Genomic DNA, 26,241 nt, shown 5'->3' on the forward strand with positions numbered 1-26,241 from the left:
AGATTAAGGGGACACTCATTTAAAACTGAGATGCGAAGGAATTTCTTCTTTGAGGGTAGTGAATGTCTGGAATTCTTTACCTCAGAGAGTTGCGGAGTCTAGATCACTGAAAGTATTTAAAGAGGAGGTAGATAGATTTTTGAAATATTGGGGAGTTGAGGGCTATGAGGAGCTGGCATGAAAGAAGAGTTGAGGCCTGGGGCAGAGCAGCCATGATCGTATTGAATGGTGGGGCAGGCTTGAGGGGCTGGGTGGCCTACTCCTGCTCCTACTTCTTATGTTCTTCTGTTCTGATCTGACAGGCACTGTCAGCTGGCTGGATTAATACTAATGCAGCCCAATTTATGGGCCAGCCCCAGGCCTCTTGGTTCAGACACATGTTGAAACTTCATCACCACATTCAGGCTGGAAGCTGGGTGCTGACGAGTTTTATCCCTTTCTTTCAAACAACTGTAAGAGTCCTAAACAAGGTGAATGTTGGTCAATCTACCAAGTGCATTTTGACACAAAATGGCACCAAAGTCTGAATCAGACTCTGCAATGGATGTTGCCCTCTGAGAGTTGCACCCACAAGAGAGCTTGTGGTAAACTGTGCAGCACACTCACAACTTCCCATTAGAAAGACTATTGTCTGGAGATGATAAAAACAGTAGTTTGTGGAAAAATGGAAATTCTACCACTCTTTTATATAATATCTGCTGAAATGAGAACATTGCCTTTAAAGGTTAGCAACTATTACAGCATCTAACAATGTCTGCAATTTGTCCACTATGTGTAGTGAATTTTCAGTAACCTCATTAGACATTGATAGAAAATTAAAGCTTACCGTCTTGGTGGTTCTAATTGGATTCAGATAATCTCCATTTCCCACTTTAGACAAAGCAGTGTTAAGTTGTCCACTTTCGCCCAGCTGGCAGTCCATAAATCGCTCAACGTTGAATAAGTGTGCAACGATGTGAATGACTGTGAAGGAAATGATGCAAATCTGTCATAACCTTGTAAAAATACTGCAATATGTAGGTGAAAACCAAGACTAGCGGGATTAATTTATTGTCCAAAGCGATTGTGCATTGTTTAGATAATAATGAGCAATATATGGCCAATGGAGTCAGCTCAAACCATGGTTCTCAATCCATTAGTATAAGTTTTTATATGCAAGTCTGATACATAGTCAGTATTGGCACAGTCTGATTCTTTGCTGTCCAGGGAAAATTGCACTAATGATTTTTAAAAATAGCACTTACAGTTATAAAATAGCACCAAGACCGAAGCAATGTTATAATCAAGTACTCAGAACTATTCTTAACCTTAAACTTGAACTTGTAACATTTGAAAAGAGTTATCATCTTCCATTTTTCAATTACATCACTTCTTTTAGATTGCTGCTTTGTGGAACTGAAGAAATACTGAGCAGAGAACAATGATGTCAAACAAAAGTTAAATACTGTGGATACTGGAAATCTGAAATGGAAACAGAAAATGGTGGAAACACTTAGCACGTCTGGCAGTACCTGTGGAAAGGGAACAGAAATAATGGCCCCATTATTCACAGAGTTGGGAGTGTGCAGGTGAGGCCAAAAGCAGCTGAAGAACCTACAAGGCAATAAGGGACATGAAGGTCCTGATGAATCTAACAGCAGAACCTCATTAACATTTTAGCTTCATTTCCTGCCTGGCAGGTGGCCAAATGAACAACCTGAAGGAACATCAGCTGCAGTCTGGGACCCTAGGGGACAATCTCCAGAAATTGTAATGTCGCTAAAGCCCGCAATCGGGAGGGGGGAGAGTTGGGCAGACTGGGAGGAAGTCAGTAATTGGGAGGACTGGGGTGAAGGAAGACTGGTGGTTGGAGCTAAGTGAGGCTGAAGGTGTTCTTGAGGGGCCTGGCTACAAGGAGTGCTGAAAAAGTGTGCTGGTGCATTAACATGCTGTATTTCTCTCCCCACCCCCCACCCCCCCTCCCTCTGCTCTCCCTCTCCTCCTCGCTTGCATCCCCTCTTTCCCCCACTCTCTCTGTCTCCTCCCCATCCCCCACTCTCCCGAGTGCAATGCTTTACTACAAAGCACAGATATAGATCACAGTGTCGCCTCAAAGATGAGATTCTTCCCCTGAAATGTGATGCCCTGAGCTGGATGCGTGAATCTAAAATGCATTCTGTAAAACTGAATTTGATTTTCCTATGTTTTGCTCTCTACAGATTCAGGAGATCAAGAGACAGGTAGCTGCGTGAGAGTCACGGGTGCTGGGGGTTATCAACACTGCTATCGACTATAGACAGCAGCGGTGATGATATCCCTTGGCATGATTCTGATGAGAGTGATATGGGCACTTGTGGGCGCAGATACAACCAGGGTAAATGTTCTCTAGATATCTAGGTACTGTGACCTGCCCCTGATTTTACTTACAGCTGTAATTGTTGGGTAGAATCAAGATCCTGGAGTGGCTCTGGAATTCTGTCCGTGGCCAGAGAACGAATTCTTTATTTCTTATGTAACATTTAATTTCATTGTCTTTTACCAGTAAGTTTGAAACTTACAGCTACAGTCAGTGCCCTTCAGTTTCTTTACTAGTTTTGAACAATATTGCACACATCATCATGCTTATATAAGGCCTTAGTTAATGGTGGGTTTGCTAATTACCTTTCATTAGTTGGGCTCAGCTGGGTTAAGCAAACAGGTTACAGTCGGGAAAAGCCGACCAATGATGACCGTTTCCAACTGGCAACAGCCAACCAGGCAGCAACCAGCGCCGGCTGTTTCCAGCTGAGAAAAGCCAACTGCTGGAGACTGGGATCAACTGTTTTCAACTGGTCCCAATTCATGTTTGGTGATTGAAGAATCCTGCTTTGGACACCATGAAGTAGGCTTTGTAGTCTTTATTATATTAACAGCAAGTCTTTATTAACAACTTGAAACTGTGTACATATGTATAGTATTGAGTACATGTATGGAGCTGACTCCAGTCTAGGTCTTTACCCTTCTCTGTCCATCTCTAGACTGACCCTGGCTTTGGGTCATGTGTCTTCTTACATCACTGTGTAGGCAGTACTGTACTCAGTCCCACATTAACCCTTTATGTACCAGGTTTTATTACTACAATGACTATTTCACCCGTTCTGGTTGCACTGTTTTTTCACCTTTTGTTTATTATGTGGAACCCCAACTCTCTCTCACTGCCGGGTTTCTCACCTCTTGGGAACCCCGTGCAGTAACAATTAATTTTAAACTGTAGGGGCCAATTTAAATATGTCAATATGCTGTAAAAAAGGACCATGGCCCTGTGCACTGAGAGTTGGGATCGTGTTCCCTGAATCTAACTTTTTTATACTGTCCATCCCCCCACCCACTTTCTCCTGCCCATCTTGAGGTGGTTAATATCAAGGCTAATATTTCAGGTTGATGAGCTTTCATCAGAACTGAAGTCACAGCATCTTCTCCTTTCAAAGTTGCACTGATGCCTACTTGTCCACTTTTGTTTTGCAGCTGAGTGATTGAATTATTAGCTTTAATAATAAGGTCAATTCTTCAGCGTGGCACATAGGGACACCTTCTGATTTCAGGATTAAATATGATAATTGTCCCTCCAAAATTCATTCAGAAATTAGGATAAAACACCATTAAACCTGGAAACAGCTATGATGTCATTTTACAATCATGTGTTTGGTACGACCAGCATTGCATCTATGCTTCAGCATCGATGCAGAGTGTACTTACAGGCACCTGCATTACTTACTCAAGGCTGAGTTAATTTCCATAGAGTAGGCCTTGAAGTCCTTTTATTATTTTGTTGTAAAGAATTTGATTAGTTCCTTCCAAAATGGTTTAATTGATTAAACCCAAAGCTTTCTGATTATGATCATTCTGTTTTACTTCTGATCCAAAAAGGTTACATGTTGCAGCTGACTTCACCTGATTTCTTGACTTGAATTCAGGAAGAAATAAAATCCCAAGATCAGAAGACTTATGTGTAAAACAAACTACAATGGTGTAAGAGAGCTGTCTATAATTTACCTGTATGCAGAGCAATCATATAAGCTACCAGCTTGTGGAAAGTGATGTTCCTGTCCAATTGTCTTCTGCAGCACTTTGAATTAAAACAGATGTTACAAAACAGTCTGACAGGTGGCTGTTTAAACTGTGCTGCTGATATCAGCATCACCCAGAACAATGTTCAAGCTCAAATAAATAGCACCAAAAGTTGTGTCTCAGTTTTTCCGGTGATCCTTGTTGACTGTCCTGTTATGTTGTTGATAATTGTTTGTGTCTCTCTCTGAATGTAATGGGAATGAGGTCTGACAAAATTATCAAGCAGTGCTCATTTACAATCTTTGCAGTGAAGATTTAGTCACATCAAGAACACAGCGTAAACCAAGCAACAAAGCAGAGATCCTGTACCTCTATTGTATTTTATGCCAGTAGCCAAAACAATTACTTTGGTTTTGTGTGAACGTAAAGCACCAGGCTTTTATTACATTCACGCTTGTCCGCAGAGTTTCTGCAGGCTTTTGCCCTGGAATTTGTGTAACTAGAGAGCCATCTTAACAAGGTGCCCTCTACAGGGGGTCTGTTAATTATCATGGATTAAAAATAGACTTATACTTGAAAGAACAAACCCTAACTTTTTCTGATGAGTTTATTGCATGTGTATGTAGGTCAAGCAACTTCATGCCATTCCATATATTTCAATACTAAATCTCTTGCTGAGATACTGGTACAGTGCAGCTTGTAGAGGAACAGGGCAGCTTGGTGAGCAACATCCTGATTAATTGTGTTTAACTGCACCGATGTGTTAACCAAAGCTCCTGTCTGATTTCTGCTTCAATACTGACCTTAAACTCATTGTTATTTCTGCCACAATATCCAGGCACATTCAGTAACTGGTATGTGATATGATGAGGAGCCTGCAGGTCTGATGTTAACCTCCTCACTCTGCACCAACACTTTGAGCAGGGGTTTAAAATGGCAGTCAGGTGGTATCCCCTGTCTTTCTCCAGTATTCCTGCCACCGCAATTATAACCCTTTTTAAAATTCTTCTACAGGATGTGGGCTTTGCTGGCTAGGGCAGCATTTGTTGCCTATCCCTAATTGCCCTTGAGAAGGTGGTGGTTGATGCTTTATGGGTTTCTTTGATGTATCACGGAGAGGTCTTGAGACTTGTATGTTTAAACATGAACCGCTTCTTGGTAGTCTTGAACTATATACAGCTCCCAGTTATTATCATGCATGATGCTGCTGCCATGCAGGTAGGCTGCTTCTAAAGTATTCTCTCAGTCTATTACCATGTGACTCTGTGCATAATACTGTGGGCGGTGCTATTCTGCAGCCCCACATTAACCCTTGATCTGCTGAGCACCTTCACATTACAATGACATGCAGGCACACACATCATACAACAGTGGTGAGCAGCCTTCTTGAACTGCTACTGTCCATTTGGTGTAGGTACACCAACAGCGCTGTTAAGAAGGGAACTCTAGGTTTTTGACCCATCAACTGTGAAGGATCAGCGATATATTTCCAAATCAAGCTGGCATGTTGTTTGGAGGGGAGCTTGAAGGTGGTGGTGCTCCCATGCCTCTGCTGCCCTTGTCCTTCTAGGTGCTGTTGAGGAGCCTTGGTGAATTGCTTGGGTTAAGCAGTGGTCTGCTGGTAGCAAATCAGCAAAGATTTTTGTTTTTAAGTGGAATATGGAATTCAACCTATACCATTCTATTTACTAAAAGAAGCCTGTCCCATTATTTCTACTCTTTCATCTTTTTAATGTCCAAATAAACAGATATCTAGAGGCAAAATACCTTCATAATTGAAAGTATCTTGTATAAACATGCTTCTAGCTCTCCCAACAAGTTAGTGAATAAAAGGCACACAATTTGAAATGTTACAGCACAGAAACAAGCTACCTCAGTAAGTCTGCATTGGTGTTCCCTCTGGTCTAATCCCCCTCTTCTGTTCACTCCCAATACCCTTTAATAGATATACATAAAAACTAGGAGCAGGAGTAGGCCATTCGGCCCTTCGAGCCTGCTCCGCCATTCAATATGATCATGGCTGATCCACTATCTCAACGCCATATTTCCGCTTTCTCTCCATATCCCTTGATGCCCCTAATATCCAAAAATGTATCAATTTCCTTTTTGAATATACTCAATGATTCGGCCTCCACACCTTTTGTGGTAGAGAATTCCGCAGGTTGACCAACCTCTGAGTGAAAAAATCTTTCCTTATCTCGGTCCTAAATGGCCTGCCCCATATCCTGAGACTGTGGCCCCTGGTTCTAGATTCCCCAACCAGGGGAAACATCCTCCCTGCATCCAGTCTGTCTAGCCCTGTTAGAATTTTATATGTTTCAATCAAATCCCCTCTCATTCTTCTAAATTCTAGTGAATACAGGCCCAGTCGAACCAATCTCTCCTCATACGACAGTCCTGCCATCCCCAGTATCAGCCAAGTGCATTCCCTCTATTCATCTATTCATCTTTTTCAAACAACTACCTAATTTCTTATTAAAACAACTTCAGTTTCTAACTTCAAATTTTAACCTCCCCTATAACCCGCCCTTTAAAAGTCTGATAACTTGAGTGAGATACTGGAAGAGACAGGGAATCATTCTTCAAGATCAGTCAGTGCCTTCAATGGATGAGAAAAGAGGAGATAAAATATTCCCGTCCTGAACTATAATAGTTGGCCACTGACTTTCAAATAACGAATAGATGCCTAGGAACACCACCACCTGGAAGCTCCCCTCCAAGCCACACACCATCCTGACATGGAACTATATCGCCGTTTCTTCACTGTCGCTGGGTCAAAATCCTGGAACTTCCTCCCTAATAACACTGTGGGTGTACCTACACCACATGGACTGCAGCAGTTCAAGAAGGCAACTCACCACCACCTTCTCAAGGGCAGTTCAGGATGGGCAATAAATGCTGGCCCGGCCAGCGAAGCCCACATCCCACATAATGAATAAAAAAAATTTCAAATATTAGGGCTAGAAATAATCCACATCAGCAGCATAGCAGTGCAACTTTGTGGTATCCTTATGTGTTGTGCCTTGACAGGTAATGCAGAATTTTAACTGTGACTTCCAGGTTTCAGCTGAATGATATACCAAGCACTGAAACTGAGAACCAGGCGGAAAATCCTGCAGAGCTTCTTTCAGCCTATTCCCACTGGCTACAGCCAAAGTAACATTGGGAGGAGCCAGGGAAGCCCTGCCCACTTTCTCAACTGAGATGGGTTGCAAGTAACATAAAGATGGTGGGGGTGGTTTAAAATATTATTAAAAAGAGGTAAATATCTACACATTTTTATACAATCATACGGATTTCTTTTAACGCTTACCCCACATGATCCTCTCATGAATGACAACAGATTTCGGCACACTGGCAGAAGGATCAACATGCAGTTAAAGTTCAGACATGCTGCAGGTGCTCTAGCCCATGCCAGAGCAGACTACATAAACAAAAAGAAACAAATATGAGCAATCCTGCTTGTGCAGGAAACAAACTGCCATCTTAAATAGTGGTGTCTAAAGGCATGCAAACTCACTCCAACAAGCTCTCGTGTGTAATAAAACTTTTCTCCATCCTCATAGATGAAAAAGTAGTGCTGAAAGAGAAATGCATTTATTCCAAGCCACACCAGCTGCAAAACAAAAGAGAAATGAACACAGTAAGGAATCATGTCACATAAGGCTGAGGAAAATATTATTTTCTAGCCCTTTTGTGGCTTAACTTCAATTTTTCTATTTCCATTGCAGTCTTCTTCTCTATTTTGTTGATATTATGGGCTTTGGCCCTCTGGAAGCTTCACATTCAGCATCTTATATCAACCATTCTGCTCCCTGCATCGTACAGATTTTTATCTATACCAACAGAGCGTTAAACATCATCTTGATGGTGCACAGAACAGAAACTTAGGCAGGGAGGATCATACATCCATAACAAATCTTGTTCAGTTTTCCCTGTTTAAATGAATGGAGGAAAAAGCACCTGGGCTGTGTTATACTCTTGTGAAATCCTCCTCAGAACACGCGGTCCTGGCAATAATACCTACCCAGGCGGTACAGAGAAAGTTTTCCCCATTATGTGGGAATTCTAGCTCACTCCACCCTCTCCAACTCTAATTGATTGCTTCCCTGAATCTTGGAACTGTGGGTTTTATCACTTCCCTCCCACCTCTCCAACAGTCTTCTCTGCTTCATGTAATTTTCAGGCTTGGCCTTACCATGCTTGATTTACCTGGTCTTATCTCCTCTTCTTTTTAGCTGTGATGTGTCCTGATGTTTTATCCTAGATTTCCTAATTTAATAAAAAGAATTGAAGCACCTTAAACTGTTGGACTAAAAACTGTTAGTTGATGAGAAAAATGCAATATTCATTGAAGGGCTTTTCTAATTCAACACAACAAAAGATCTATGGTGCTGAGCACCAGGTACCAGCACCAAAGATAAAAGTAACAGGATGTGGAGTAAGTGAAGGTGAAAAAAGAAACTTGTAAAAAATTAGAATGCCCTTAATTTCCCTTGTCATGTGCAGGGTTAAGGTGAGTGATATTGTATCCAGAATTTAAAACTGTGAACAGTTTATTTTTTCTTAATCACCCAGAAAATGTAGAGCAAAACACAAGAGCACCCCAAGGTAATAACTATTGAAAATGACCAGATGAAATATTAGAAATCTGACTGGTTCTTATCAAAATGATTCCTGGGTTGAAATGTAAGCAATATTTCTTAACTGCAGCTTAGTAAGGCCTTCTTGGATTTTGGCATTCTAAGGGCAATTTTAGGAACACAGGAGTAGGTCATTCAGCCCCACAAGCCTCTTCTGCCATTCAGTGAGATCTTGGCTGATATGCACCTGACTCCATCTTGGTTCCATAACCCTTTGTGCTTCTGCCTAACAAAAATCTTTACATTTCAATTTTGAAATTTTCAATTTACCTCACCTCAAGTGTTTCAGCTTTCCACCATCCTTTCTGGACATCATTCCTGAAAGGCCTAACTCAAATATTCCTCTTTTTCTGCACTCCCTTCAAGAGGAAATAGTTTCTCTCAATTGGCAAGAAAACAAGAATATTTTCTTTCTGTTAATAACTCTATCATATTTCTTATGTACTGGAAGACAGGCTGTTGGGGGTTTGTAAATATGGTAATTGGAATAACAGCCAGAGTGACTGCAAGAGTTTAAAACCAACAGTAAGAAGTGGTTTTGGTTAATGAACCAAGAGTAAATCAAATTTTTAAATAAAACAATAACAAAAATAATTTTGAATTGAGTTGTTTCAGTTCAAAGGGGGATGTATGCAGGTTGTAAAAAAGGTGCAAGTAAATAAGGTAAAATAGGGTAAGTGTAGTAATTATGGTTTTATTTAGTGTGTAATGTACCTTTAAGAATAATACTTGTTAAGCAAGATCACATGATCTGTAGTAACCAATAGGAAAGTAGTGCAGGCTACCTCAGCAGTCAGTGTAGAGATGGAGTTGGAGTTGAAAGCATACATGTAGTTGCTGCTGATTATATTGTAAATAAACTTAATGTTTCCACACAAGCAGTGTCTGCAGATCAATTCTATCATTAATAGTACAACTCGGCCATCCTACAACAAACTGGTGATGAGGATAAAACAGGGTTGAACAGAAGAAATCAAGTTAGAAAGAAATCAGCACTGTACCTCGCCCAGTGATTGTAAGTAGCAAGCTCCGTTAGAATTGAAGATGTTATCCTCTCTCAAAATGCCACAATTTGGGAGAATTGATCCTTTTGAACCAGCCACAGACGAATGGTCTCAACACATTGAATGCCTTACATTCCTTTTACAAGCAAACAACATTAAGGAGAAAGGGAAGAGGCGAGTGATCCTCATGAGTACTAGTGGGAGCAAAACCTACAATCTAATTCAAAGAAGTTTGATGAATTGGTGGACCTTGTGAAGGGTCACTTTCAACCCAAGCCCTTGGTCACGATGCAGAGGTTTAGGTTTAATTTGTAAAATAGAGACCCAGGTGAGACAATTGCATGCTACGTGGAAAATTTGAAGCAGCTAACAGAACATTGTGAGTTTGGTATGACTCTGAACGACATGCCCAGAGATCGTGGTGTGAAAGAGGACACTATTCAGAAAAGATTATTGTCTGAAGTGAATCTGGATTTCAAGAAGTCGCTAGAGATAGCGCTGGCCATGGAAAGTGCAGTAAGAGATTCAAAAGCAATACAGGGTGTGCAAAATGTGCCGTCCTCCACATCGGAAACCTCAGTCAAAAGAGATACAAAAAAGCGAGACTCCACCGAGAAGCGGGAAACATCCCCGGCTAGCCGAAGAATAAAGAAAGCTAACTTCGCAGCAAAATTGAAGAATAATTTTAGTAGAGGTGGAAACAACTAGTCTTTTAGCGATTGGTAGTTTAAAACATCGAATGCTACTATTGTCACAGAAATAAATATATGATGAGGCAATGCAAGGAAAGATTCAAGCAGGCTTGTAAACAAAAGAAAAAGCCCAATGAAATCTACAATGTAGAAAAGCCTGAAACAACAAATTTAGACGTAGACTTTAATCTGAAAGTTGGAAAGACAGAACCAATACTTGTCACAGCGAAAGTAAATGGCAAACCTATTAGAATGGAAATGGACATGGGAGCTTCCACTACAGTAATTGGGGAACATACCTTCAGATATTTGAATAATGCTGAACATCAGTTGAGCTTGGAACGAACAGCTGCCAAGCTAAAGACGTATACAGGTGAAGACATTAAAGTAAAAGCCATAAGCAGAGTAACTGTCCATTATGGAAGCCAATCAGCAAAGCTACCAGTGTTGGTATCGAGAGGCAGAGGACCAAGACTTCTAGGGTGAAATTGGCTAAGGGAAAACAATTTTGATTGGCTACTGAGATTCCAAAAGGAAGCTGGAAGCGTTCCTGTTTTGAAAAAGGAGTGTGTAAGGACTCAACAACCTGAAGAAATGCAGGCTGTCTTAAGCCAAAACCTGGAAGAACAGCAGAAGAAATTCGAAGAGACCCTGCTTGATGACAGAGTTCGAGACGCGGTGAGCAACCTTCGAAGGAAAAAAGAAAACATGTTGAAAGACCTTCACACACGACAAGATTCCCTCAGGTTAAAGTTTATACCTCCTGGAAAGCATGACAAACAGAAAGATTTCAACACCTCTCTGAGCAAACTGAAGAATGAGTTGGCAGAGAATGCACAACGATGTTCAATTTTCCAGGAGGCAGTAAACAAATACAAAAAAGAGATGGAAGAGCTGAAGAGCTAAATAAAGCCAAAGAGGCTTTGGAAGCAAAAGTCACAGAATTTTCCAAGAAGCAGACAGATAATGAAGTGTTGGGAGACTCAGTCACTGAGCTCAGACAACTTCAGCTTGCATCTGAGAGAAGACTGGCCAATAGTGAAGTCAAAAAGAAGGCCGAGATTAAAGTCTGTGCTAGAAAGAAGAAGGCAGATTGAAAGAAGATACAGAAATACTAACAGGGCTTTAACTCTGGCAGCGTACGAATACAAAGTTGTACATAGGCCTGGCAATCAAACCTCAAACACCGATGCCCTTAGTTGCTTGCCTTTACAAGAAAATATTGAGCACGTTCCAGTTCCACAGGAACTTGTTTTACTGTTAAATTTCTTAGATTCCTCACCGGTACGTGCTCGACAGATCAGAGACTGGACAAGTTGGGACCCAGTCCTATCTCAGGTATGAGAACACGTGCTGCATGGTTGGTCACAGGAGCCCATATCTGATGAAATGAAACCGTATTTCAATAGAAGACATGAAATAACCAGCCAAGATGACATCTTATTGTGGGAAGCACGAGTGAAGGTTCCTCCAAAGGGAAGGGAGCCACTTTTAATTGAACTACTCAGTGCCCATCTGGGAATTTCCAAAATGTAGGCCATAGCACGCAGCTAGCTATGATGGCCTGGGATGGATGGTGAAATGGGGATTTTAGTAAAGCACTGTGGGCAATGTCAGCAACTGTAAAAGTTGCCAGTGACTGCTCCATTACACCATGGGAGTGGCCAGGTAGACCCTGGGTGCGGTTACACATTGACTACATTGGACCATTCCTGGGAGCACTGTTTCTGCTCATTGTCGATGCCCATTCAAAATGGTTGGATGTATATGAGGTGAAGTCACCAACGTCAGGGGCTACAATTGAGAAACCACATCAGAGTTTTGCCATTCACGGACTACCAGAAATAGCCGTTTCCAATAATGGCACGGCATTTACAAGAGCTGAGATTCAACGATTTATTAGCCTCAACGGTATCACTCATGCAAAAACTGCACCATACCACTCTTCCTCAAACAGACTGGCTGAAAGGGTGGTTCAAACGTTCAAGGCAGGTATGAAAAAGTTAATTGGCGATTCCTTGGCAACCAAGCTAGCACACTTTCTTTTTCATTACAGGACTACCCCTCATACAATAACAGGTGTCACACTTGCAGAGTTATTGTTGAAATGCCGTCTCAGGACGAGATTGAGCTTAATAATGCCAAATTTAGAGGGGAAGGTGGAAAGGAGTCAGGGAAGCCAGAAAACTAGACATGACTAGTATAGTCACGAGAGGAAATTTACCATGGGATAGATGGTATATGTGAAGAACTTCGGGGAAGGACCAAAGTGATTACCGGGTGAAATAAGTGAGGTGACTGGACCTCTATATTACTATGTGGAGGAGGAAGGCTGGGTCATCCATAAACATGTGGACCATTTAAGGAACAGAGAGACAAATCACCAAGGTTTGGTTCCACCAATGACCATGACTGGGTCGCTGTTTCCTATTGAAGTTACTCAACCCAAGACTGATATTCCTGTAAGAGTTGAGGATACAGAACTGCAAGTGCCCACTGAAGCAACTGATGTTCAGGCAATTCCGGAAAAGGAGGTTCCTGACAAAGAATCTGAAGTTGTGGAGCTGCGACATTCCACATGTACCAGGAAACCATCTGAAAGACTGAACTTGTAAATTCCTTACCCAGTGTAAATATTGTGTTGTCTTGAAAAATATGTACTTGTAAATATAATATGTATAGCTGAGTTAAAGGGGGAGGAATCTAGTAATTATGGTTTTATTTAATGTATAATGTACCTTTAAGAATAATACTTGTTAGGCAAAATCATATGATCTGTAGTAACCAATAGGAGAGTAGGGCAGGCTATCTCAGCAGTCAGTGTAGTGACAGAGTTGGAGTTGAAAGCATATGCATAGTTGCTGCTGAGTATATTGTAAATAAACTTAAATGTTTCCACCCAAGAAGTGTCTGCAGATCAACTCTATCATTAATAGTACAACTCGGCTACCTTACAACAGTAGGTTTACTTTTTTTAAAACCTAAGAGCTAAAGTAAAGAAGCGTCTGATCAATTCTGGGAAGAAAGCATTTCTGGCTGAGACAATAGAGAGATCAAAGGGAAGGAATGCATTTAAGGAAATAAAGAAATACTGAAGCCTAGGTGAGGTTGGCTATTTAGATCTTCCAGAAGACACCAGATAGCTGTTCAAAACTCCCAAAAGACCTTGTGAACAAGGCCAGACCGGGAGAACCAGGTGTTGTCAGCCTCAGAGGACACCCCCAGGGAAAAAGGCATTGTGTGTTAAAAATTACTGGAATTCTAGAGATTTTGAAATCTATAAGGATAGTTGCTGAACAGAAAAGGGGAAGGTTAGCTCTGTGGGTAGTTAAATTAAGATCTTGTGGAACTGTTTTAAAGTACTATTTACTGTGTGAAGCCATTCTTATCTTGAGGTGTAATTGTATTTTTTTGCTGTATTCTTTTAATAAATGTTTACTACAAAGTCATCACAAGTAGTCAAGACATCATTTCCTGATTTCAGAACCTCTCCTCATACTATACAAATTGTTTCAAATTTCCCTTTTGGGATTTGGGCAGCTCGGCATTTACCATGCCATAACAAAATCTACCCTATCAACTCCTTTGATCCCCTTAAGCAGCTCAATTAGATCATCCCTTAACCTTCTAAACTCAAAATAATACATTGCTGTCTATGCATCTTGTCCTCATATTTAACCTTTTCAGAAGATATTCAGAACTATAGGCAGCTTCCTCACACAAAGACATGTTTCCCACCAACCTTGACCTTATGTACAAACTAGCAAGGATAGCAAGTCTATATGTGAATAATATATCCTTTTATCACTGGAATAGGATTGATACCATCATACACTCCTGATCTTTCTAACTAATTGGATATCCCATGTTAACAAATCATATAGTTCAGACTGAAAGGTATGAATGAAGTTTACTTAGAAGTAAGATCAATGTAAGCAAGATCAAAAACAATAGGTTCCCCCAAATTGCAATACTTTTTCATTATCTTTGGACTGCCCATCCATGATGAGTAGTATGAAGTGGGATTGAACTAGATCAGTCGTAATAAAAATAACTGAATAGCAAGGCAGGAAAAAACATTGAAGGTTGCTAGCCTGGATTATATGCCACCCTTCACTTTTACTGTCAAGAAAGTGTATAGATAGGAAAGGTAAACATTCAAACCTAATGTTTAAGATAGCTATGGAAAGGACAAGGAGAGATGTGAGTTACATTGCTTAATTGGAGGAGGGCCAATTTCAGTGGAGTGAGAACAGACCTGGCCCAGGTAAACTAGAATAGAGGATTAGCAGGGAAAGCTGTAATGGAACAATAGGATCCCTTTAAAGAGGAGATGGCTTGGGTTCATTCGAAGTTCATTCCCACAAGGGTGAAAGGTAGTGCAAGCAAAGCCAGAGCTATATGATGAACGACATAGTGTGTCTGAAGCAGAAAAAGGGTACATATGACAGATGTCAGGTTACTAATACAAAGTAAGAACCAAGATGAATATGGAAAGTTAGAGAGGAAGTGAGAAAGAAAATAATAGTGGCAAAGAGAGAGAATAAGATGAGTCGGTGAATGAGGAGATAGTTGAGGAATTGGATGCATTAAAATTGATAAAGAAAAGATTTAAGAAAGACTGGCTGTACATAAAATTGACAAGTTACCAGGACCAAATGGGATCCATCCAAAGATATTGAGGGAAGTAAGGGAGGAAATTATGGCGGCAACCACATCAGTCAGTTTAACCTCAGTGGTCAGAAAACTTCCAGAAACAATAATCCAGAACAAAATTAATAGTTACATGGGTAAGCGTGGATTGATAGAGGAGAGCCAGCATGGACTTATTAAAGGCAAATCATGTTTAACTAACTCGATTGAGGTTTTTGATTAGGTAACAGAGCAGGTTGATGATGGCCTTCTGAATGATGTAGTTTATATGGATATTCAATACGTGTTTGATAAAGTACCACATGTTGGCTTGCCAGTAAAGTTGTAGCCTATGGAGTAAAAGGGACAATGGCAGCATGGATATGAAGTTGGTTGAGTGAAATGAAACAGAGCAGTGGTGAATAGTTGTTTTCATACTGGGGGAGGGTATACAATGGGGTTCCTTAGGAGACAATACTAGAATCCCTGCTTTTCTTGATATAAATTAATGACCTTGACTTGGGTGTACAAGCCACAATTTCAAAATTTGCAGATGACGCAAAACTTGGAAATATCGTGAACTGTGTACTGTATCGTAATAGATTTCCAGAAGACATAGGCAGGTTGGTGGAATTGGCAGACAAGTGACAAATGAAATTCAATGCAGAGAAGCGTGAAGTGATACATTTCAGCAGGAAGGACAAGGAGACCATAGGCCTCTGATTCTTTCCACCAATGGGAACTGTTTTGCTCTAGCTACTCTGTCTAGACAACTCATCATTGATATAAGGTGAAAAGCAAAAGAAAGAATGGCGACATGAACAGTGGAGTTTTCTGCGCCCGTTGGCGCCTGGCATTCTTGGCGGTGTGAGTGGGAAGGCCAAAAACAAGGAGAGGCAATATGAACTAACGGGTACAATTCTGAAGGTGGTGTAGGAATAGAGACACCTGGAAGTAAGTATATGCAAATTGTTGAAGGTGGCAGAGCAGGTTGAGAAAGTGGTTAAAAAGGCATATGGCATCTTGCGGCTTTATAAACAGAGGCATATAGTACAAAAACAAGGAAGTTATGACCTCTAGGGTGGTTCGGCCTCATCTGGAATACTTCGTACAATTCTGGGCATCACACTTTAGGAAGGACGTCAAGGCTTTACCAAGGGAGCAGTAAAGATTTACAAGAATGGTCCCAGGGCTGTGGGACTTGTTATGTGGATAGATTGGAGATGCTGGGTTTGTCGTCCTTACAGAAGAGAATGCTCAGAGGAGATTTGATAAAGGTGTTGAAAATGTTGAGTTGTCTAGACAGAGTAGCTAGAGCAAAGCAGTTCCCATTGGTGGAAAGAATCAGAGGACACTGATATAAGGTGAAAAGCAAAAGAAAGAATGGCGACATGAACAGTGGAGTTTTCTGCGCCCGCTGGCGCCTGGCATTCTTGGCGGTGTAAGTGGGAAGGCCAAAAATCAGTTTCACAATGTTGTGAAACCAGTTTGCAATTGTCCGCTCTAACCATCAATGGCGGGCCGCGTTTCCTGCTGTTGGACATTGGGAACTTCATTGTAATACATCTGCATACCATTATAAGCCCTGCCTGCCGGAATCACCCAGCACGCTGGGTCATCTGAGCACGTTGGTGTGATTGCACGCTGTATAACTGTACATAAGTGACGTGCCCTAGTGAGCTACACTTCGCTCAGGACTTTGAGGTTTGTTTAACTACCTTGCTTCTGGCAGCAGACAGCACCACATCACTTTTATGGGTCTCTGGGGCCAGTCTCTACTTACCAGACCAGCGATAAGGCTTGGGTGGCTTTTCAACGTCTGCAGGGCTGGGTCTTGCTTGGGGAAAGGGGAAAAGTGGCCTCAGGCAAAGGAAGAGGCTGTAGGATGAGAGCTGTACTGGGGAAGGAGGGTATCCCAGGGTATGTGTGGGGGGCACATGTTGATCTGTGCAAGTGGCCTCAAGATGGTGAGGGCTGAGGAGACAGTTTCCAGAGGAGACTAGATGGAGATGTGAGAATATGTGTGTGAGAGAGTGAGTGATGATGTCCCTTCAGCTGGCAGTGAGCGGGATGTCAGTGAATGTGTGATGGGCTTGAGTGTATGAGTTTAGAGCGATGACATGGTTGCCGTACCCTGGCTGCAAGGATGTGATCATTAATCCTCTATCTGCATTGAATGGCCAACCTCTTCTGTGCAACATTGGCACTGGTCACCACTGTCATCACCTACCAAGACAGAGTGGTAATATTGCTGCCCCACCTGCGAGTGGAGCGGGGGGCAGAGGACATCACGTTAGGCCTCCATGACATCCAAAAGGCATGAGAGATGGGTCACTAAACCTGGGGGCTGCAGTCTGTTTTTGCCTTTCGGGGCAATGTCTTATTTGCAGCAGTCCTGGGCTGGAAGCACTGAGAGATGTGCACGTGGCCGTACTTTAAATGTGGCACCTGACATGATGCAGCGGTGAGGTGATGGCGTGGCGGCTGAATTGGAGCCCGCCCGCCATCAAAATGGCGTTTTTCCTGGAATGCATGATCAATGAGGCAGGAGTGGGACGATACAGCATGAAAAGCTGCCATTGCGGCCAGCGGGTGCAATGTTCTTTTTCCTGCCCGCTACCACACAATGCAAACTGGGACGATTCCACCCAAAGGGGAACATTTTTTACACACTGTGTCTCCTGCAACACAAGATGGCCGTGCAAGATGGCACCCATCTGCGCTTGTGCACTTGTCTTCACATGTGCAGGAAAATATTGACGTAATTGGATGGACCGTGTTGGCGGCAAACGCAGCCTGATTTAAAATGTTGGAAAGTAAAACCACAAATTTCTGTGGTTATTGTTAACAAACTCTGTATGTTACAGATTGTGTAAGAGAAAACAATGGATTTTATTTGACTTTATATGAAAAAAACGAGGCGATGAAGAGAATAGCAAAATGTTTCAGGTATTGATGATTGAGCTGCCAGGGTTTGTACAAACGGGTACTGGACCCCTTATTTGGCGTCCCAAAATTTGGAAGGACTTGAAAATCAGCTACATTTGAAGCAGGTGCCCTGGGTAGGAACTTGAATAAATCCCATTTATTCTTTATTTTTCATACTTTATTTTATGTATTATAAGTACATGCTAGGCCTCAGACCTAAAATCTGTAAAATCCCCAAATCCGGCACACATCTGGTCCTGCGCTTCTTAGATACAGGGTTTGGTACCTGTAAAAGAACTGAAAATATGCCATAGAAAAAGGTAAAGCTAAAGGAAATTACCTAGGCGAAAATGAGTATTGTATTTTGTTCTGAATAAAATAGCACCTTCTGTTTCCAAAATCTACTCTCTCGGATTGTTAATTTAATTTTGTTCTTCAATTTCAGTTCTCATCAGGATTGCTGCAAGTTTGAATTTTGCTTAAAAAAAGCTAGAAACAAAATGGAGAGGATGAGCATCACACTGAGGCTGGGGAAATGAGCAGGGTTCTAATCGCCTTTGCTTGCAATGACATCACGGAGTGAAGTGGTACAACTGCTCATGCACTGTGTTGGTAAAAAACGCAGCCTTTTTTACACACCAAGTGTGCCTGACCTGGAATGCCCTACCTGAGAGTGTTCTGGTGGCAGATTCAATCATGGCGCTCAAAAGGGAATTGGATAACCACCCGGAGAGAATGAAAATATTCCTGGGCTATCGGGAAAGGGCGGGGGTGGGACTAGCTGAGTTGCTTTTGCCAGTCGGCCATGAATGTGACCGGCTGAATGGCCTTCTTCAGTACTGCAACCTTTTGATGTTACTATTCTAACCTGTCAGAATGGATTTCAAAGACACAATGATGTCAGCAGCATTTTGTGTCAATAAGCAGCGCAGAGCATCCTGCGTTACTCAGGAAATACAAATGCTGACATAACAGGGGTAATTTTAACACCCAAGCACAGGTGGGTTTGGGCCAGGTGAGATGCTAAAATGTAAAAATCTCAAGCCTGAACCCAACCCACTTTGAATCTGCCCACCTATGGTTTTAATGGAGGTGAAATGAGGAGGGATTCCAACCCACGAGGCTTTCAGGAGGCAGGGCGCTCACATAAATATTTTAATGAGCCTTCAAGTCCAGGCTCCTCTTACATTCTGTAACTCTTGGATCAGGAAATCTAGCTACTCCTGGGCTGTGGCCTTTTCTGGAGCATTTCCTGTGCAACAGGGAACTGAGACTGACAATCAGGTTGACTTCCAAACCAGATATAAAAAAATTCCTGTCTATGGAGTTAAAACACCAATCAGGCCTCCTCCAGTTGGCTTGGAAATTTTGGTCCAGTAAATTTTGGGATGAATGAGTTCCCCTCCATGCAAAACACAATTTCCATAATCTGATTTATCACCAGATCAAACAATATAACAATGCCTACATTTTTGGCTTTCAGTATTTAATGCTAGTCATTTCAATATAGGGGAGAATTTTAATATGGAGGAACACATTGGATTGGGAAGAATGTAGGGAGAAGGTAGGTGTTTTTTATGGCATTGCTTGTAGGCCAGGAGAAGCAGGAATGTTACCCCTGACTCCTCCCCATCAGATACCCTGCTCATATAAAGTCCACTGAGTTCTGGGAATGGGCACCACCCCATCAGGATTGGACCCTCTTCTCCCCAATTGGAGGGCCACCTCCCACCCTGGTACAGACCCTTCCAGGATTCGACATCCCCATGGTTGAACCTTCCTTTCACCCCACCCAGGGTCATGGTTCAGACCTACCCAGTCCTGCGATCCAGCCTGCTGTGGAATCTTCCCTGCCTGACTGGAAGTCAAGCCTGTCAGTGAGGGTGCTGTCTGGTGCTGTGGAGTTCTTCACACCATGCCAGGAGACATGGATTTCCAGGTTTCCTGTCTGAAACTCCAACCCTGGCTTACCAAACCTGCCCAGTAAATATCCACCCAGTAAATATCCACCACAATTTTGAACCAAACTGAATCATAGGCCTGTCACAAAGCATTCGATTAAAACCCAAACTCAACTGATTTAGATGGATAAATGATGGAAAATTGGACACTTCTACAATGTTCACTGAAACTGAGCCAAGGAACTTTAATATAAATCATGGGAGAAATTCTCAGAGGGTCTGCATTCATGGGTTAGGCCTAGAACGTAAAAACAGTAAAAACTGGGAAATAAGAATACTGATCCGAACTGGTTTTGTATACCTTAAAATGGAACACCAGTAAAAACTGGGAAATAAGACTAGTGGTCCAAACTATGTTTTCCGATATGCATGCAGTACAAAAATTATTGGAAAATTACAGCTGCTTCTTGGAAATTTTGCCACTTCTGGCCTATTTGCAACAATAGATGGATGTATCAAAGTGCCCTTTCAACAGGGCATGCATCAGAACAGCTGTTCACATGAAAAGCACAAAGGTTACAACATAAATAATATGTATAAGGCAGGCATGCTGACAGAATATTAAGTGAATCTACATTTTCTACATTTTGATTTGTGGCTAGCAACCAGAACCACCCTGATACAACCTGTTACACAACAAATATGGCTAGAATCAAATATTAAAAGTGAAGGCTGCAGATGATAATTGGTAAGTGTTAAAATTAACCATAGCCACCAAAAACTGTGATTTTGTCTTCCTCTTAAGAATACCAATAGCTACTGTGCCATCACTGGGATGATGGTACAGAAATAGAGCTGGTTTGGCTACGAGACATCTCTTTTTATTCCAGAGTGGCATGGAATAGAGGTATCATTGTGGGATGCCTGGATTCCCACTCTCTGGTTAAGAAAACAGTTATGACCAGGATTGGCTCAGATGGGTGTCTTCAGGTGTTATTGAAGAGGCTTGTTGTTGCTTCTTATTTTGTGCCTGCAAATGCAACATATTGCAAAGGAGAGGGGTGGGGGTTGAATGCTGAACACAACCCTAACACTAAATGTAAAAGGCTAACAGCATTTTGCAAAATGTCTTAAAGAAGCAAATCAATTTTTATTCAAAAAGTTAGAAGTGAAGACCTATCTTGATATTACCAGCCTTTCACTTATGATTGATGGTAATTCAACAGCAGCTCAAGAATCAATAGCACCAGATTTTTCTGGAGACAGTTGACCCCTTATTTGCGCCAAGAACTAATAGAGAAAATCTGGGTACATAGCCCTCTGACATCCATTGCCACTGCATTTACATTTCTGTGCCCTCTTCAGGCACAGTCAGGTACAAACACCAGAAATACCATAGAGGGATTTTGAGTGCAAATCAGAAGGGGTTAGTACTCATTTTTGGCCGCTTTGGGAGCAGGGCAGAAGGAAATCAACCTTTATATAGCACATACTGGTACAAAATGATCAAAGTTCAATACAAACGGTCATGCAAATGTTCATTTCTGAAGTTATGACCAGAATAAAAATAATATAAGTTCCTTATTTCACTTCCTAAATTACACCAATCTGGATGAAATTTATTTGCCATGTCTGCTTGTGCTATTAATAGCAATTTGTACAATTCATTTTAATATACCTCAAATCTATTGACTTCACATTATAATATTTATTGAATGAAGCTCTCCAGACTCCTCTGTGGGATGATAGATGTGCTAATCAAAAATTAGGACAACTTTTTAAATAATAATCTCTCAACTCTTAAAAAAAATCATTCTGGGATGTGGGCATCAATGGCAAGGCTATCACTTATTGCCCATCCCTCATTGCCCTGAGAGGGTGGAGCTGGGTTACCTTCTCATCCTGCTGCAGCACAAGTCTTTCTATTTTTTACAGCAATTTTCATACAACTGGATGCCTTACTAAGCCACTTTGGATGGTTGCTAAGGGTTAATCATATTCGATTGGGACTGGAATCACATGTGGATGAGACTGTGCAAGGATGGCAAGGTTCCTTCCCTAGAAGGACTTTAATGAACCAGTTGTATCTTTACTGGCATCTGGTAGCTTCAGGATCATTTTTAAAATGTTTTTTTTATCCAGATTTGTTTTAACTGAATTCAAACTCTGAAAATACCATGGTGGGATTGAACTCGCACTCCATGCATTTATTAGTCCTGACTTTAGAATTTTGGATTACTAGTCCAGTAACATAATGACTATGCTACTTTATTAAACATCCAATTAACAATAAACACTCAAACTAACTAATTCAACACCTACAGATGTATGGTTCCCTTGCTAACTTGTATATGTGCAGCAATACCTTCATTAAAATACACGTTCTGTTTGCTCATGACATAACAAATCTACTGCTTGTTATTTGACTAGTTTTACCAACAACACATTGAAATCCATGGCAAAGCAAAGACTTCTAAGAGGAATATTTGAATCTAAATATTTAATATTCATTATTTAGTTAAAGCACCATCAGAAAGGAAATCGCATTTCCAAATCTGAACAATTCTATGAGCGATTTGTTTGATCACACAGAGAAATTCTAACAAATCACACAGAGAAATTCTAACAAATCACACAGAGAAATTCTAACAAATCACACAGAGAAATTCTAACAAATCACACAGAGAAATTCTAACAAATCACGCAGAGAAATTCTAACAAATCACACAGAGAAATTCTAACAAATCACACAGAGAAATTCTAACAAATCACGCAGGGAAATTCAAACAAATCACACAGAGAAATTCTAACAAATCACGCAGGGAAATTCTAAGTGTTTTGATTTATAGTTTATTTTCTGCAGAACAAACAATTGAAAGCATAAGCACCTCAGTTCACTGAAATAGCAGCCACAAAATAACAAGATATAAATTTAGCCTACCACAGTTGGCCTTAAAAAAATGAGAACAATTAAAAAAAAATGTTACTTTTCAATTTTTTTTACAGGAACACTGAAAGAAGAATGGAGCAAGAGGTAAAAATGTGGAACATTTCCTCATTACTTTTTACTTTTGGAGTACTTACAATCACAAAGATGGAAACTCCCTCATTCACCAGCCAGTTTCCCATGCTTGAAGCAACGAAGAACTCATTAGCCCACAGATGTGAATTTAACCAAACTTACAAGGAAGTGAGAATTTTGTCTGTGAGTTGCACAACATCCTTCTTCTCAATTGGACAAGAAATGAAATGAATAAAATGGATTACATGGCTTAATTATGGGTACTAAAAATTAAACATTATTGTTTCTGATGTCTCATTAAGTGAATTCTTTCTTGCTCTTTGCAGCACAGACAGGCTTACAATTGGTTATTGCTAGATATTTTTGTAAGCAGCAGGAGAGAGACTAACCGCCTGCCCTTCCCCCCACCCCTTTCAATGGCATTACCATCACTGAATACCCCACCATCAACATTCTCGGGATCACTATTGACCAGAAACATAACCAGACCGGTCATATAAATACTGTGGCTACAAGAGCAGGTCAGAGGCTGGGAATTCTGTAGTGAGTAACTCACCTCCCGACTCCCCAAAGCCTGTCTACCTTATATAAGTTACAAGTCAAGCGTGTGATGAAATACTCTCCACTTGCCTGGAGGAGTGCAGCTCCAACAACACTCTAGAAGCCCGAAACCAAGCTTTTCCACCTTTTCACTCGGGAGGCCACATGTGCAATTTTTCTTCCTCAAGGGGCTGATGAGCAAATTTCAGAAAGATAAGGTGTGGCACAACAATAAAACGAATTCCAGAAAAAAAGTTGAGGTATAAATAAAAGAAACAATTACTGAGCAAAAGTAAAGCGATGTCATAACAATAAATTGTTAAGCTACAAAAAGAGCAATTAATAAAAATGACCAGAGTGTGAGAGGGTCAGTGTGTGTGTGTCTGGCTGACTCCCAGTCTCAGTGTGCTTACTCGCTCACTGTCACAGACAGTGAGAGGGTGTGTGTGCATATGTATTGGAGTGTGGTGGTGAGAGTGAGTGAGAAACCTGAGACTGGGAATAAAGCAGGCACTCACTCACTCTCACACTCACACAGCACACAGACACACACACTCTCGATCATTCTCTCACTCCCACACACACTCACTTACTCACTCTCACACTCACATGCACTCACAAACACTCACTCTCACCCACACACACAGACACACACACTCACTTACTCTCTCACTCACACAAACACACAGACACACACACTCTCGATCATTCTCTCACTTACTCACACACACACACACACTCACTCTCTTACTCAAACACAGACACACACACTCACTCACTCTCTCACTCACACAAACACACAGACACACACACTGTCAATCACTCTCTCACTCACACAAACACACTCAATCTCTCACTCAAACACAGACACACACACTCACACACAAAAACACACACACACGCACTCTTACTCACTCTCTCACTCCCACACACACTCACTCTCACTCAAACACACAGACATGCACACACTCACTCAGTCTCGCACTTCCACACATACACAAACACACTCACCCTCCTGCTCACACACACAAATATTCCCCCCCCAAACACACTCTCTCACACATACACTCCCACACACTCAATCTCACTCCCACACACACTTTCTCACACACACGTTCACAAACACTCACTTTCACCCACACACACACCACACACACAAACCACACACCACACACCACACACCACACACACACCACACACCACACACACACCACACACCACACACACACTCTCTCTCACACATACACTGCTACACATGCACTCACAAACACTCACTCTCACCCACACACACATGCACACACTCACTCCCTTGCTTCCACACACATATTCTCACTCACATATACACGCACACACATTCACTCACTCACTCACTCACTTACTCACATTCTCACACACACACTCTCACACATACACTCCCACACACTCAATTTCACTCTCACACACACTCAATCCCTCGCTCACACACACACACACACATTCTATTCACGTATACAGACACACATACACATTCTACTCAAGTACACACACGTTCTATTCACGTATACACACACATACACATTCACACACTCACTCACTCTCTCACACACACTCCCACACACACACACTCATACACACACAAGCTCAATCTCAGTCCCACACACACTCACTCTCACTCCTGCACACACAGACACACACACTCACTCTCTCAGTCCAACACAGATCCACACATGCACACATGCACACACACACTCACTCCCAGACACACACACTCACACGCATACACACTCTCACACACACACACTCTCACACATACACTCATAAACACACTCTCTCACTCATACGCACACACACACATAATCTCACTTCCACCCACACACACACGTACTCACTCTCACTCTTATACACACTCACACACACACTCTGTCACACACACACCCACGCACTCAATCTTACTCCCACGCACACACACTCTCACTCCAACACACACATTCACTTCCACTCTCTCTCACACACACATAAAGCACCCAGACGCACACACGTGCACACTCATTCCCTCACTCCCAGACACACACACGCGCACAGTCTCTCTCACACACACACACACACTCACAAACACTCGATCTCTCACTCACACACGCACACACTCACTACCTTGTTCCCACACACAGACGCACACATACACACACACACACACAAACACACACAGTCTCAAACATTAACTCACACACACACATGCACACACTCACTCCGTCACTCATACACACCCAGATACAGACATGTGCACACTCATTCCCTCACTGCCAGACACGCATGCACACACACTCTCTCACACACACTCACAAACACTCACTCTCTCATTCACACACAGACACACTCACTACCTCGTTCACACACACACATGCACACTCTCACTCACATAGGCACACACATACTCCCACACACACACTCACAAACATTCACTCCCTCACACACACACACACACACACACGCACACACTCATTCCCTCACACACACACCACACACTCACACTCTCATTCCCACACACATACACTCACAAACATTCATTCCCTCACTCACACATGCACACTCACTTTCTCACTCACACACACACACTCACTTCCTCATTTCCATACACACTCTCGTTCACACACACATGCACACTCATTCTCTCACTCCCAGACACACATGCACACACACTCTCTCTCACACACACTCACAAATGCTCACTCAATCACACATGCACACACTCTCACACACAAACTCCCACACACACGGTCACAAACATTCACTTCCTCACTCTCTCACACCCACACACACACACACCGCACACACACCACACACACACACACACCCCACACACACCCCCCCACACGC

The 26,241-nt window shown here is 41.9% G+C and overlaps 1 protein-coding gene across 2 annotated transcripts in view; it reads right to left on the reverse strand.

Moving 5' to 3' along the window:
* cybb (cytochrome b-245, beta polypeptide (chronic granulomatous disease)) overlaps positions 1–23,042 on the reverse strand; it is a 49,153-nt gene extending 26,111 nt beyond the window's left edge. The window contains exons 1-6 of one of the 2 annotated variants that reach the window (XM_078559772.1): positions 22,911–22,975; positions 8,225–8,298; positions 7,547–7,642; positions 7,340–7,450; positions 4,012–4,084; positions 827–963 (exon numbers count right to left, since the gene is read on the reverse strand). In XM_078559772.1, the coding sequence (XP_078415898.1) occupies positions 827–963; positions 4,012–4,084; positions 7,340–7,450; positions 7,547–7,642; positions 8,225–8,227 (420 nt within the window). In that variant the 5' untranslated portion in view covers positions 8,228–8,298; positions 22,911–22,975. Of the gene's footprint in view, positions 1–826; positions 964–4,011; positions 4,085–7,339; positions 7,451–7,546; positions 7,643–8,224; positions 8,299–22,910 lie in introns of both variants that reach the window. The other variant, XM_078559771.1, reaches the window with a different exon arrangement.
* Between the last annotated feature and the right edge of the window lie 3,199 nt (positions 23,043–26,241).

This window comes from Cetorhinus maximus, chromosome 16 (genome assembly GCF_964194155.1).
Source record: "Cetorhinus maximus chromosome 16, sCetMax3.hap1.1, whole genome shotgun sequence".
NCBI classification, from domain to species: Eukaryota; Metazoa; Chordata; class Chondrichthyes; order Lamniformes; family Cetorhinidae; genus Cetorhinus; species Cetorhinus maximus.